At 45.9% G+C, this 12,684-nt stretch overlaps 1 protein-coding gene across 1 annotated transcript; it reads right to left on the reverse strand.

Annotated features, from left to right (window-relative positions):
- Positions 1 to 211: 211 nt before the first annotated feature.
- On the reverse strand, positions 212 to 10,910 carry LOC149360751 (4-vinylphenol methyltransferase 2-like). The gene is made up of 4 exons (XM_089569387.1): positions 10,720 to 10,910; positions 4,148 to 4,493; positions 2,543 to 2,699; positions 212 to 381 (listed from the first exon to the last, which is right to left on the reverse strand). Exons 1-4 carry the CDS (start codon positions 10,908 to 10,910, stop codon positions 212 to 214), a joined length of 864 nt encoding a protein of 287 aa, XP_089425513.1.
- Between the last annotated feature and the right edge of the window lie 1,774 nt (positions 10,911 to 12,684).

Raw genomic sequence — 12,684 nt, forward strand, 5'->3', positions numbered from 1 at the left:
AGTGTAATTCAATTGTCGTCTCTAATTACTTTTTGCTGCAAGAACAACGAAAAGGACAATTCTTAGAGGGCGACTTTCTTTTCCCCGTTAGATGGACGATGGTACCAGTTGAGTGTACAACAGATTGAGAAAGGATTGCTTTAATTCGAAATAGTTACCTGGCACTACTGATGTAAAGTCTCGATAACGTAAAAGACAGAATGCTCTCATTCTAGTGGAGAGGCTTCTGTGCATGGATAGCCACCACCTTCCGGCCCATGGCTTTTCTTTCATTGTATTCGACCCAAAGCTTCTCTGTGAACTGAGTTACAAACTTCCGGAGGTCTTGTTTCTCCTCATCATTGAGCAAAGGGTAGACGGCGTTGAAGGACAGGAAATTTTCTGAAAAGCGGTAAAGAAAATTAAAGAAAATATGAGTCCTACTGAATTGCGATAAACCATCCGTGTCACATGTTACGTTATCGAATAAATGTATAGTTTACCGAATCGAAGGAAACCTCTCGCATGATAACCCTGAACAATGTTGTATGGCGTCGTGCACAGGGTCCTGACAGCGCACAATGATTGGGGTTGAAATAGTGTAATTGCTGTCCCAACGCGGTTCTGAATATTTCGCAAAATGTTCCAGTAGCACGCGCAATAAGTCTTCGTAGAAAAGCGTAGGTCAGTTAGAAACATTTTCAGCTACAGATTAAGTACAAAGTTCACAAGGACACCTGCTAATAGTAAGCGTTGGCAATGTGATAGCATCTGAAGCTGCTGATGCCTTCACCCTAGAACACGTCACTTCAAGTCTGGTGACGCCACTTTCCTCCGGCCAATGGGAATTATCCGGTCCGCTGGCACGACCCCCCCCCCCCCCCAATCCAGTCGGAATTATATATTCTGGTGACGTCACTTCCCTCGAGCGAATAGGAATTATCCGGTCTGGGGAGGTCACTTCCCTCGAGCAAGTAGGGATTATCTGGTCTGGGGAAGTCACGTCCCTCGAGTGAAAAGGAATTATCCGGTCTGGGGAAGTCACTTCCCTCGAGAAAGTAGGAATTATCTGGTCTGGGGAAGTCACGTCCCTCGAGCGAATAGGAATTATCCGGTCTGGAAAAGTCACTTCCCTCGAGCAAGTTGGGATTATCTGGTCTGGGGAAGTCACGTCCCTGGAGCAAATAGGAATTATCCGGTCTGGAAAAGTCACTTCCCTCGAGCAAGTAGGGATTATCTGGTCTGGGGAAGTCACGTCCCTCGAGCGAATAGGAATTATCCGGTCTGGGGAGGTCACTTCCCTACGGCTCATGGGAATTATCAGTCTAATGAAGCTACTTCTCTTGAGCCAAATGGCGAATTTTATGACCGCCGACGCATTCTTTGCTCCATCACGCTTTTAATCCTCTCTCATTAAAACAAGGACGGCGAGCCAGTTGAATTTGAAGCCAACAACAAACCGCCTTCTAGCATAGTAAGATGCCGTTCTGTGCTGTAAAATAATAAAATTAAGAAGAAAACTGCTTTTTGATTTGTTTTCATTGTAGGCATGGAGAAAATTGCCATTTCATGCGAAAGAGAACTCACTGATGAAAGATGTAGCGGCGAAAATGAAAAGAAAGATATATTTGACGAATATAAAACGCATCCTGCAACCTGAGAGGGAAACGGTGAGCATGCAAATATTATTAATGCTTTTTTTAGTGTGTGTCTTAGAATGGTGCAGAGAGAATGCGCTTGACGTCTCACTAAAACTTAGTGCACCTTTCAATAGAACTCGAAAGGCAGCCATGCAAGGGAAAAAAAATTTCCGAAAACACATTGGAAGTTCTAAAGCATGCTTGTCGAAAGTCTTGAGGTCAACCCTTTGCCGCTTCCCCGAATCGCTTGGCGCGGAATCACTGGGCCGCTTCGGAGCCATGCGTCTCACTCACTCGACTGCAACGAGACGTCTGGCGAAGGAGCGGCAGTGCAGCTGCCACCGCCGACGCGCGAGCGCTCGTTCTACCTCTACTCTGTGACGTCACAGTTGCTATGGACAGCTGCGCCACCCATCGGCGCGCCGGTTACCAAGGAGGGGAGGTGGTTGCGCCGCTGAGCGGAGGAGAGGCCACAGTTGGCACGATTCCAGCCCACGGACGGACACCGCGAGCATGAGCCATTAAAGGCTTTCGCCTTAAAATACTGGCCGGGCGTTTCCTTTAGCAGTAGTAGCAGGTGTCTGCCGTCCACAGCAGATTTTTTTTGCAGTGTTGCTAACATTAAAAATAGTCGCCTAGCGTTATGTAAACACTTCTTATGTAAATCAAATGCGTGCGTTTTCACAACTCGACTGTTATAAGGTTCTTTATTTCCTGCGAAACAATTAGTTTGAGGCAGTTATTTAGCAAATTGGGAAAGTTGGGTACGAATCCCTCTTAGACAATTTTTTCACCTCGTCAGACTTGCCAACACAATACGAATTAGAAAGGCAGAGGCACGAGGATATTGTCTCATCAAGCGTTTTTTTCCTCGCCCCTTTACATTAACCATTTTTATAGTTATCTAGACGCAAGATACTCACGAATCATTTCGTCTTTGGTCAGCTTCGCAGGAGGGTAAGAGAAAACCTCGCAGGCCAGTGGAATGAGATCGGTAAATTTGATGAGGTCCCTTGCGTATTTCCTCAAACATTCTACGTCTCTCGTGCCACTTATTGCAGGCATAAATTTTTGAAGAACCTGGGCAGTAGAAACACACGAATATAAAAATTGCGGGAAATGAACACAAAGACAAACTAATAACAATCACCAAGAAGGTTGCGTGAAAACTGTCGCAGAAAATTTAGGCCGGCAGCAAAAGGTGATATTTTCACGTTTTTCTTTAAAATATCCAAACAATACATTTCTTTTCACCACAGGAGCTCGTGGCACATCTCTGAAAAAATTGGCGACAATATTTCGTGAACTGGTTCCTCGAGTGGTATCCTTTTGAGCCAGTTTGTTGTTTGCTTCTTTCACGGGTGTAAATTGTGCTTTAATATTTCGTCATTTCTTGTCTTTGGAAATTTTGTTTTGTAGCGACATTCAGAGCAAAAACAATTCGGATATGTGAGTGCTGTGTGCAAAGAAAAACGTTCTCAGCAGCAATTAACAAACTCTGGGGCATACTTCGTATACTTTTGCACTAAGGGTACTCTTACTCTTAGGCATAAAATTTGTATAAGCTCTTCTGACGGCATTTCAAGGAGCCTGAGAAGGTGAATACTGTGACGAAATTTTGGATGCTGTAGCAAAATATACACCCTGTGCCCACACAAAAATGATTATTCAGGGCACTTTTCTTTGCGGCAGCTTGGAAAATTCATGCTGTTTCTCGTGCGTTAGATTATAGCATATTTTCATTGATATTTGCTTTCCCTCCGGAATAATACAGGCAATGTGAAGGAATTTGACAAATACTAGTCGCGTCGGCTGTTGGTGCTTCTGTTCTCCTGCTTCATGGCGCATTTCAAGCAGGAGTGACCACTGACCAAAGTTGGCCACTACCACCGCCTGTGGCTGACGGTTAAAAGAAAAAATACATATGGTTCTAGCTTCAAGTGTTACAGATCAGAATGAGCCTTTTAGTAAAAGGAAAGGAAACAAGTAACTGTCTGGCATTATCTTGTATCTTGGCTAGCGTGAGCTTGATGTTCTCAAATTGCAGTATTTATTGCCAAATTATTCTGTCGTCTTAGTGGGCACTTAATTTTCGGGACCTGGAAAAAAATAAACTTGAAGTTGAAATGTCTTAAAGGTCGCCCACCGAAAGCCCTCAGCCGTTAACATGTGATTAAGCGCAGATTATCTTTAAACTCGGGACTATCACCGGCCCGCTTTCCAACCTTGTTTAGAAAAATAAGTTTCTGAAAAAGGGAAAGTTCCTAAAATGTAATATCACCGGGGAAGGGTTTTGGAGGAAGTTGCTATTTATTGTTTTAGTGTTGCTATTTTAGTGTCGCTATTTTGGCGCAAGTGGGAATTCAGCTGCTGCAAACGAAATGTTCGAAGTTTAAGTCCAACATTTTCGGCAATAAATACAGGTATTGCCTTCCCGAAGAAACATCAGCGGGAACAAAAACTTGAAGGAGGTCTGCGCAGCACCTGCTTAAGTAATGACCTTCTTTCAGAGCACTCGGGCAACTTACCTCGCGATACTTGCTCCACTGCGGGTGCTCCATCATATCCTTGTAAAGGTCAGTGAAGTTGGAAGTTGTTAGCAGCACCATGAAAAACTCTCCCCCGGGTGTCATCAGTTTTTCGAAGTTCTGCATGGCCAGACGCTGGTCTCTCACCCATTGCAGCATGAAGAACGAGTACACCCTTTGGAACTGGCCCTGCTCTCGCACGAACCCCTCCACATCTCCCACGATGTCCAGCGGCAGGTACTCGACCTTTGGGTGCGGAAACTTCTCGGCGGCGTGCTTGAGCATGTTTTCGGAATTGTCAGCCGCCACAAGTCGCCGACAAGGAGGGACACGAGGTAGCAAGTACCTGCATGGAGAAGGGTACCAGGGCTAGTTGCACGAATGTTCATAGCTAGGGGCTAGCACTCACACGTGTTCGTTAGTTGCTGTGTTGTTGTTGTTGGGACTGAGAGATGGATGCAAAGCAAAGTGCACGGGCCTGCCGACTGGCACGAGCCGAGCTACCACTGCTGCTACGTGTAGGAAGAGGAGAGTTAAAAGATAAGAGGAAAGAGTGAAAGAAGAGACGCGCGTCGCAGCAACCGCGTCCGCCGAAGCGAATACGCTGGCTTAAACAGCTCGTGTGGGTGTGGGCTCACTCTGTCAATGCCGGAAATGAGGCCGCCAATAACATAGCCCGAGGACTTATTTGCCGGGCAAATTGCGACCCCAGCCGGGATTTCTCGAGGGAGCGGGCACACACGTTCTCACAACTAACTCAACAAGCACGCCTTGCCCGTCGTCTCTATCCCCTCCCCACCACCGCCTATCCCACTCCCAACAAATCCTCTGCGGGCGACTCCAGACCCGAATTCTTCCTACCCCTCAGCTTCTATCCTACTTCCACCCTGTTTCCCCAGAGTGCACTCCCTGCGGAGAATCGCACGCCAGCCTGGACCACATCCTCTTCGGCTGCCCTGCCGATCCTCCCCCGCAGGGACAGCCCGCCATCGGTACATGGGAGGAATGGGAGGCCCTCCTTGCGTCGCAGGACCCGGACACGCAACTTCGCTGTGTGAACCGGGGTGCCAGTGCCATGGCCCTATGTAGCCTGGACAATGCTCGTAATGTGAGCTCTGTGCGGTGGCCCTGAGACCTTGCATGGTCCAAACTCGCTTGCATAATAAAGTTTTCCATCCATCCACCTGAAGATCTCGTTTCCCGCACAAAAAAGGCTTCTTTAGTGAAGAATACAAAGGAGAGGTGTGTGAACCGCTTTTGTCACAGTGAACTACTGCGATTCCACCACTGAAGGCGCGACACCCGCCGGCGTGGAAATGACTCAAATGTCAACGTTGCCTTTGCTATGAAAGTAAATACGCCATCGGCGCATTTGTCTACGATGTATTTTTTTTTAAATTTTGGCAATATATGTTTTGTTAGAATTAATAGAAGTTGTCAATATTTTCCGCTAAGCTGACACGCTTCAAGGTGCCTTCAAATACATTAATCCTTGGACCTTTGGGTATCGCAAAACTTCAAAATACAACGGACGTATAGTGTACACAACAGTTGCTCGCCGGCCAGACATTTACGTTCGCAAATGGGACACCAGGAATTTATTTAGCCTTCAGCGAATTTCTCATCTGCGTGGCAATGTATCCCAGCAGCAGAGCTAATGGAAACAATATTGGAAATGTATTGGCACAGGACAATCCTCTTAAGGGCCAGAGTGATACCATTCTTTTCCAATGATGGACTAATTGCCTATAGTGATGGGGACCATTTGTGCCGTATACAGAGAAAAAATCGGTATTTGCAAGGTACACAATGAAAGTTATCCACCTGAAAAGGGAACATCTGCTCATGATAATAAGCTAAAAAAACGGCCTTTATTAATATATATTAAGCGGCTTCAGTGTATCGTAGTGTCGTTTATTGCTCTATGTCCTGTATTCTGAAACTTCCGAGATGTACGTTTCACAAATGTTGGTATTTAAAAACAAAAAGCTTCGTTGTTTCTCCTCACGGTAACTTAGTGTACTTTCGGGGAGATCGAAACACCAGATGGCCGGATAACGGGTTTTTTTTCCACCCAGGTTGTCACATGGCTTGACATATCTCTGATGTAAGCTCTTAAGGCCCATGCGCAGCTTATTAATGACATTATCAGAAGCCAGTGTTCTTAAGCGTTGCACTCGTGGCTTGTAGATAACTAGTTTTAGTGCGCAGCTCTTTGGCGCACGCTTCTGGGTTTCACGGCGTCGCCGTCGCCGTTGTCCGTTGTAACCAGCAGTGGACTCCTTAGTCGCTCTTTAAGCTGTGAAACGAATAGAGCGGGAGTTTGGAAAGCAAAGAAAAGGCGCATAACTGCCCTCTTGGAATTGTAGACACCTCAATCGTGTTTTAAGCCATAGGCCTTCGGCGTTCATTCTGAGCATTGCCGTTGGCGTTGACAACGTTTTGCACTCCGACCATTTAAAGGAAAGGAAGTGCGCATAACTGTCTCCTGGGTCAGTAGACGCCAGAAATGCGCTTGTAGGTACGTGGGGTGATGAGAGAGAGATGTGGGCTGCATGCGTTAGCGCTGACAGTGGTGAGCGAACACTCGCGATCAACTATTAACTGCCACCTGCGAGGGTGGTAATGTGGGTGGGGACTTTAATGTGGAAATAAAGACAAACAGGAATTTTTAGCGCTCATAGAGGAGAACCTCAGAAGAGATGAAGCTTGGGAATGTTGGTAAGCCATACTTAAGGGAAAAAAATAGCGCACACGAGAATACGGGACAAGCGAGGAGACACAGACAAGCGCTAACTTTCAACAGACGGTTTATTGCAAAATCGGGAGCATATATACACATGTCTAGAAAGGCACGATTTATTTCGTGTAAAGGCGTCTGAGGCTGTACAGACTGTGTTCAAGCAGATGAAACGCGTACCGCTAACAAAGGTTAAGGCGCGGGCAAAAAAGCTTTGCGACAAGCTTAGCCTGACGAACGCCGTTAAGGGAATAGATAATAGCGACAAAGATACACTGGAGATGTTTTTTTCGGCTAAGACGCATAAGATAGAATGCACATTTCGCGTAATTATCTCAGAGTCTGGTTCGTGGCAGAAGTGCGTTGCGGACTATCTGCAATCCAATTTGAAACTCGTCTGTGTTATTGATCCTTTATTAACCAGGGATTCCGCAGCCGTTATTGACTTCCTCAGAGCCAATGACCAGAAAAACATTGCTGCTTTTTCAGTAGACATAAAAGATTTGTTTTACTCGTTGCCCCATGAAGGGCTGCTGTCTTGCGTCGAGGATGCTATCGACAATAGTGGCGCTGTCGACTTTCAAAATGCTTGTGGCGTGAGCACGGAAGGTTTTTTAGAACTTTTATCCGTTTACCTCACTTCTACTTTTGTTACCTTTAACAACAACGTTTTCCTGCAAAAGCAAGGTGTTTGCATCGGATCCTGCATCGCACCGATTTTGAGTGACTTGTTTTTAGCTCGTTGTGACAAGGCTCTTTTTGAGCGACTAACTGATCTAGAGATTTTAAAGATCTTTCGTTATCTGGATGACTTTTTAATTCTTCTTGACCTGTCTGTTTTTACTGACCCTCTTGTCGGACGATCTAATCTTCTCGTTAGTAGCCACCCTTTTGTCCCACCCTTTTGTCACGCACATTTTGAATTCTTTTGATGATTGTTTTCAGCCGCTGACATTCACGTCTGAAATGCCTGAGCATGACAGCATTAGGTTCTTAGTCCTGCGGCTGCGGTTCCGTAAGTACCATGCCTGTTGGATATACGAGCCCAGAGCTAACAAGCCCCGTTTGCTATACAGTTCAGCGCATTCTAAACTTGTCAAAAGAAATATCGTTATTTCGGTCCTGTCCAATGCTCTTGACAAGTCTTGCCGGCATACGTTCGAGGAGGGCTTGGACATGCAAGTTACACGTTTGCAGGGCGCGGGCTAACCGACTCACGTGATAGCGTCGGTTGCTGAATGCTTACATAGCAAAAGGAAGGAAGCTTCTCGCCTGAGTCATGAACAAAGAGCAGAGGACAGGAAAAAGAAAAAAGATAGAAGAGAAAAAGAAAAGTTGGCGGTGATACCTTGCATGCATAAGGTATCACACAACCTCAAGAAGGTGGGTCAGCGGTCTCATGTTAAGGTCGTGTTCACGGCTCCTGAGAGGCGGGGAAGATTGTGCAGAATGAGTTGCCCTGTCAAAAAGCGTAGACCCGACTGTACTATCACACATAGGCAGACCTACGTCCATTGTCGGCTGGGGGTAGTCTACAAGGTCCCCTTGTCATGCGGTAGATTCTACATCGGGCAAACGGGCAGATGCCTCAACGTGCGCCTAAAAAAGCTTGCGAAGAAAGTCAGAGGTGGTGTCGACGGGCATCTGGCTTTGCATTGCAAGACATGTGACTGTCACCCTTCATGCCGTCCAATGTTTGAAGATACTGTAATCTTGTAGCATCACCGCGACCAACTTACCAAGGAGATTGTTGAAGCGTCGAACATCGTGCGTTCTGGACCGAATTGTGTCAGGGAAACTTCTGTTAATTTGTCAAAAAAAGAGCTTGCATATCTGGCACGATAAGCAGATGGCTTCTGGGGGTGTGTGTTTCTTGTTATCTTCGTTCCTGTTCTTTGTTGCCTTTCTGGACATGTGTATATATGCTCCCGATTTTGCAATAAACCGTCTGTTGAAAGTTAGCGCTTGTCTGTGTCTCCTCGCTTGTCCCGTATTCTCGTGTGCGCTATTTTTTTCTCTTAAGGAGAACCTCCTGTTCCCCTCGCTCGTAACGCGTACCACGGCTGTGACAACCTCGCGAAATACTTGAATATACAGGGTCTGTTATGAAAGTAGTAGGACTGGTTTTTTCCTGGGCGAATGGGCGGACGAAAGGTTGTCTGCGTGCGCAGGATCGGTAAAAGGGGATATTGGGAACGCTGGGGAAAATCGGCAGTCTGCTCTCGGCCGTTGAAGAGAGGAGGTCTCTTGTACTCTGGACCCCTGTCGAAACGCCTCGTCACGCAGAATCATGGAGTGTTTACTAGATCAACGATACGTGATCAAATTTTGTGTAAAGCATGGTAAAACGGGCAAAGAGAGTCATGACATGATTAAGGAGGCCTACGGGGATGCTGCCATGGGTAGATCAGGTGTTTTTGAGTGGCTCAAGTTGTTCTAAGAAGGTAGGGAAAGAGTGGAAGACGACGACCGCTCCGGACGCTCATCGACCAGCAAGACCAACGAAAATGTGTCGTGGTGAAAAATTTACTTAACAGTGATCGCAGGATGAGTATCAGAATGATTGCTAATGACTTTAGCATTCCTGAAATCCAAGTTTTTGAGATCGTGACAGAAAACATAGCCACCAGGAAAGTGTGCGCGAAGTTTGTGCCGCGAGTGTTGTCAGAGGACCAAAAGGCCAGCCGGAAAGCGATCTGACAGGATCTTCTTCATCACGTGAATGAGGACCCCGATTTTTTTTGGATAACGTAGTGACCTGTTACGCGATGTGGGTGTTTGAATACGACACGGAGAGCAAGCGGCAGAGGTCATAATGACCCACTCCTTCTTCCCCACGCCCCAAGAAAGCGCGATAGAGCAAATGGAAGGAAAAGTCCGTGCTCATTTGCTTTTTTTGATCGACATGGAGTCATCCACAAAGAGTTCGTACCACCCAGACAAACAGTTAATGCAGTTTTTTACGTGGAAGTCCTCAGAAGACTGCCAAACGCATTGTTCGTGTCCGCTCAGCCATCGCCAACAAATGGCGGCTGCACCATGACAACGCGCCGAGCCACACAGGGTTCCTCGTAATGGAGTATCTTGCCTAGCACAAGGTGGCAACGCTGCCTCGCCCCCCCCCCCCCCCCCCCCCCCCCCCTCCCTCCCTAGAGCACCGACATGACCCCGCCAGACTTTTTTCTATTCCCGAGAATAAAGTCGACGCTCAAGGAGAAGCATCACGGATTGGTAAAAGCGGTTCAACAGGCCGTGACGAGGGAGCTAAACAGCATTCCGGTGCAGGCGTTCCTGGACGCGTACGAAAACTGGAAAACTCATTGGCAGCAGTGTGCAGATGCGGAAGGGTGCTCTTTTGAAAAATACTGTTCGTTTGTACTATTATCATGAATAAAATTTCGAAAAAAAAATCAGTCCTACTACTTTCAGAACAGACCCTGTACCTTGTCTTTAAGAATAAGAACCAGGCATTGGTGCTGCAAGTGCAGCATATATCCATCTGTTTTTCGGACCGCAAAGTTTCCTTAATGACAGTCAAGAACCGTTAGTGGAGTGTTTCTTGAAGAGAGAAAATTTGAGAATAATAACATGTCTGTAATTGTACATGCATATCTTGCTCGAATTATTTGCCTCAATCTATCGAAAAGCTGAAACAACTGGTGAGATGCGCTCAAATTTCGCGTTAGGAGGTAACGTAATCGTCGGCAATATATTTATATGTCAGTGCTGATTATCTCGGCGTTTAACGACCAACTTTTAGATGTCTTTATTCACTGCTTCTCCCAGTTCGCGCATAACATTCCCCACATGCAGCAAGCGCATCGCTTCATACTTGAACGTAAAATTTCCTGGTCCGCATCCGACGTCGATGAACTGCTGCTGCTCCTGGTCATCGCAGATCTTGAATGCATTGTGGAATGCATCCAGTATGGCCGCGCTGGCAGCCGAGTACCGGTCGGAGCGCTCCTCGAACAGCTCCGCTTTGTGGTGCTCGGGCAAAGTCGGTTCCATCTGCTGTGGCATTCTGGAGACGAGAAGAGGCAACGCAGTGTCTTCCGTATAACACAGTGTGTAACATTAGGAGACTTGCGAACCTCGTCTGCTCAGTCTACCTTTTCTCTCGTGCCTGACTTTACTTCTATGCAGGGTTAATATCTTGCCATAAGGGAATATAGCTCTTCGTATTGCTTGAAAATTGGGTCTTTCGTATGACCTAAAAATAAGACGTCTTTGATGAAGGTCGAGGGGAGGCAGAGGTGCTCAATTGGGTACAACATTCACAGATGGGCGTTGGTTTCGCACAATTTGAGATCCAAAGATAAGAGATAATTGAAACTTTACGCTGACTTATGATTTTGGGAGCTGTAATAGAGATCTCGGCTTATCATATTCCCCGATTTCAGGAGGCGCCTGATTTAGTGTGAAATGTAACAAATAGATGCCATCTGACGTTAGATTTTTCGCATAATAAGGTGCTTTACAAGGGGATAGAGTGGAAAGTGCAGTACTTGTTATCTTGCCCGATTTACGCCTTAAAATAATAACATGCATCGTGGAACACGGCGAGGTTTGACCGCGAGTAGTGTTGAATCTAGAGTGCTAGGAGGCGCCATGGTGGCGTAGCACAGCTGCGACATTCTGATGCTGAGGAAAACTTCGTTAAAGGGATCACCCCTCTACAGCGAGTTTTATAGCGGAAGACATTTCAGTGGAACTCAAACAGTTTCCCAAAGGAACTAATTTTGATGGATGAAAAGCTTTTGTTTTCTACATCGCGCTTTCCTATTTGTGCATATATGTGAAAAAAATTCGCCTGCAGATGTCAATATAGACGAGCAAAAATGTTGTTCAGGTGGGCTTGGAATGAAAAAAAAATGACAAAGAGAAAAGTGCGCAAGGTTGAAACTTGGTAACAATATACAGGGATTTCAAAACTGGATTTTAAAGAAGCTCCCGTAATAGAGTGTAGCAAAAAAAGTGAAAAGGTTACATTTCGAATTAGTGGCTATGTCATTATATAAGGGAAATAGTATATATTAACCTCCAAATTCCTGATGTGCAGTGCAAACAACGCTACATCGTTGGTTGAAAAGAAACGTAAACGCCGTTTATCATTTCTGCCTTTAATGGAAGTTTTCCGGGCTAACTGGCAAATAGCGGTTTTATCCATAATTATTTCAAAGTTCGGTTTTCGAGATGAATTAAGTACAATCCAAACGTATGTTTGATCAATCGCGCTAGAACCGGCACCGAAAATGCTGAAAATTTGCGCCAGAAACTTCCACAAAAACCACTCTCTTAAAGAGAAAAATTATATAGCATTGAGGTTGCCTGCTGTGATGCGTACAATGAGCACCTAAGTTTATTGTAATTTCCCCTCCAAATCTCGGGTTAGAACCGGTTCTATTGCACTCATATGGTATGCATTAGCCAGCTTCTAGACTTTTAGAGTACCTTGAATTGGATTATCCTATGGGGTCATACTAATACAACCCACAAATACACCTTTACGTGTTTTTGGGGTGGGTAAGCTTGCAGAATTCTGGGGCTCCTTAAGAATTTTTTTTTATTTGAGGAGGGGGGGGGGGGCACATAAAAAATTTTGAGGGGGCTCACATCTTCAATTTTGGTGTTGCCCTATCATTGGTACACTGCTGATCACTTGTTGTTGTTGAAGTCACGACACTCTCAATCGGATTCATAGATGACAGGTTGTTCCCATTTCCCTAGTGGTGAAGTCGTTCAACGGTTAATCGATGCGCCACTACCCCGGCAGGTGGCAGTCGTGGTACACAGC

This window comes from Amblyomma mixtum, chromosome 2 (assembly GCF_055824585.1).
Source record: "Amblyomma mixtum isolate Tamu chromosome 2, ASM5582458v1, whole genome shotgun sequence".
In the NCBI taxonomy this organism is placed as follows: domain Eukaryota; kingdom Metazoa; phylum Arthropoda; class Arachnida; order Ixodida; family Ixodidae; genus Amblyomma; species Amblyomma mixtum.

Excerpts from the sequence above, each read along its gene's own strand:
- LOC149360751 (XM_089569387.1), bottom strand. The coding sequence starts at position 10,910 with ATGCCACAGCAGATGGAACCGACTTTGCCCGAGCACCACAAAGCGGAG. Across the intron at positions 2,700-4,147 it reads AGTGGAGCAAGTATCGCGAG|GTTCTTCAAAAATTTATGCC; the intron begins GTAAGTTGCCCG and ends TCTACTGCCCAG. Across the intron at positions 382-2,542 it reads GACCAAAGACGAAATGATTC|AAAATTTCCTGTCCTTCAAC; the intron begins GTGAGTATCTTG and ends ACCGCTTTTCAG.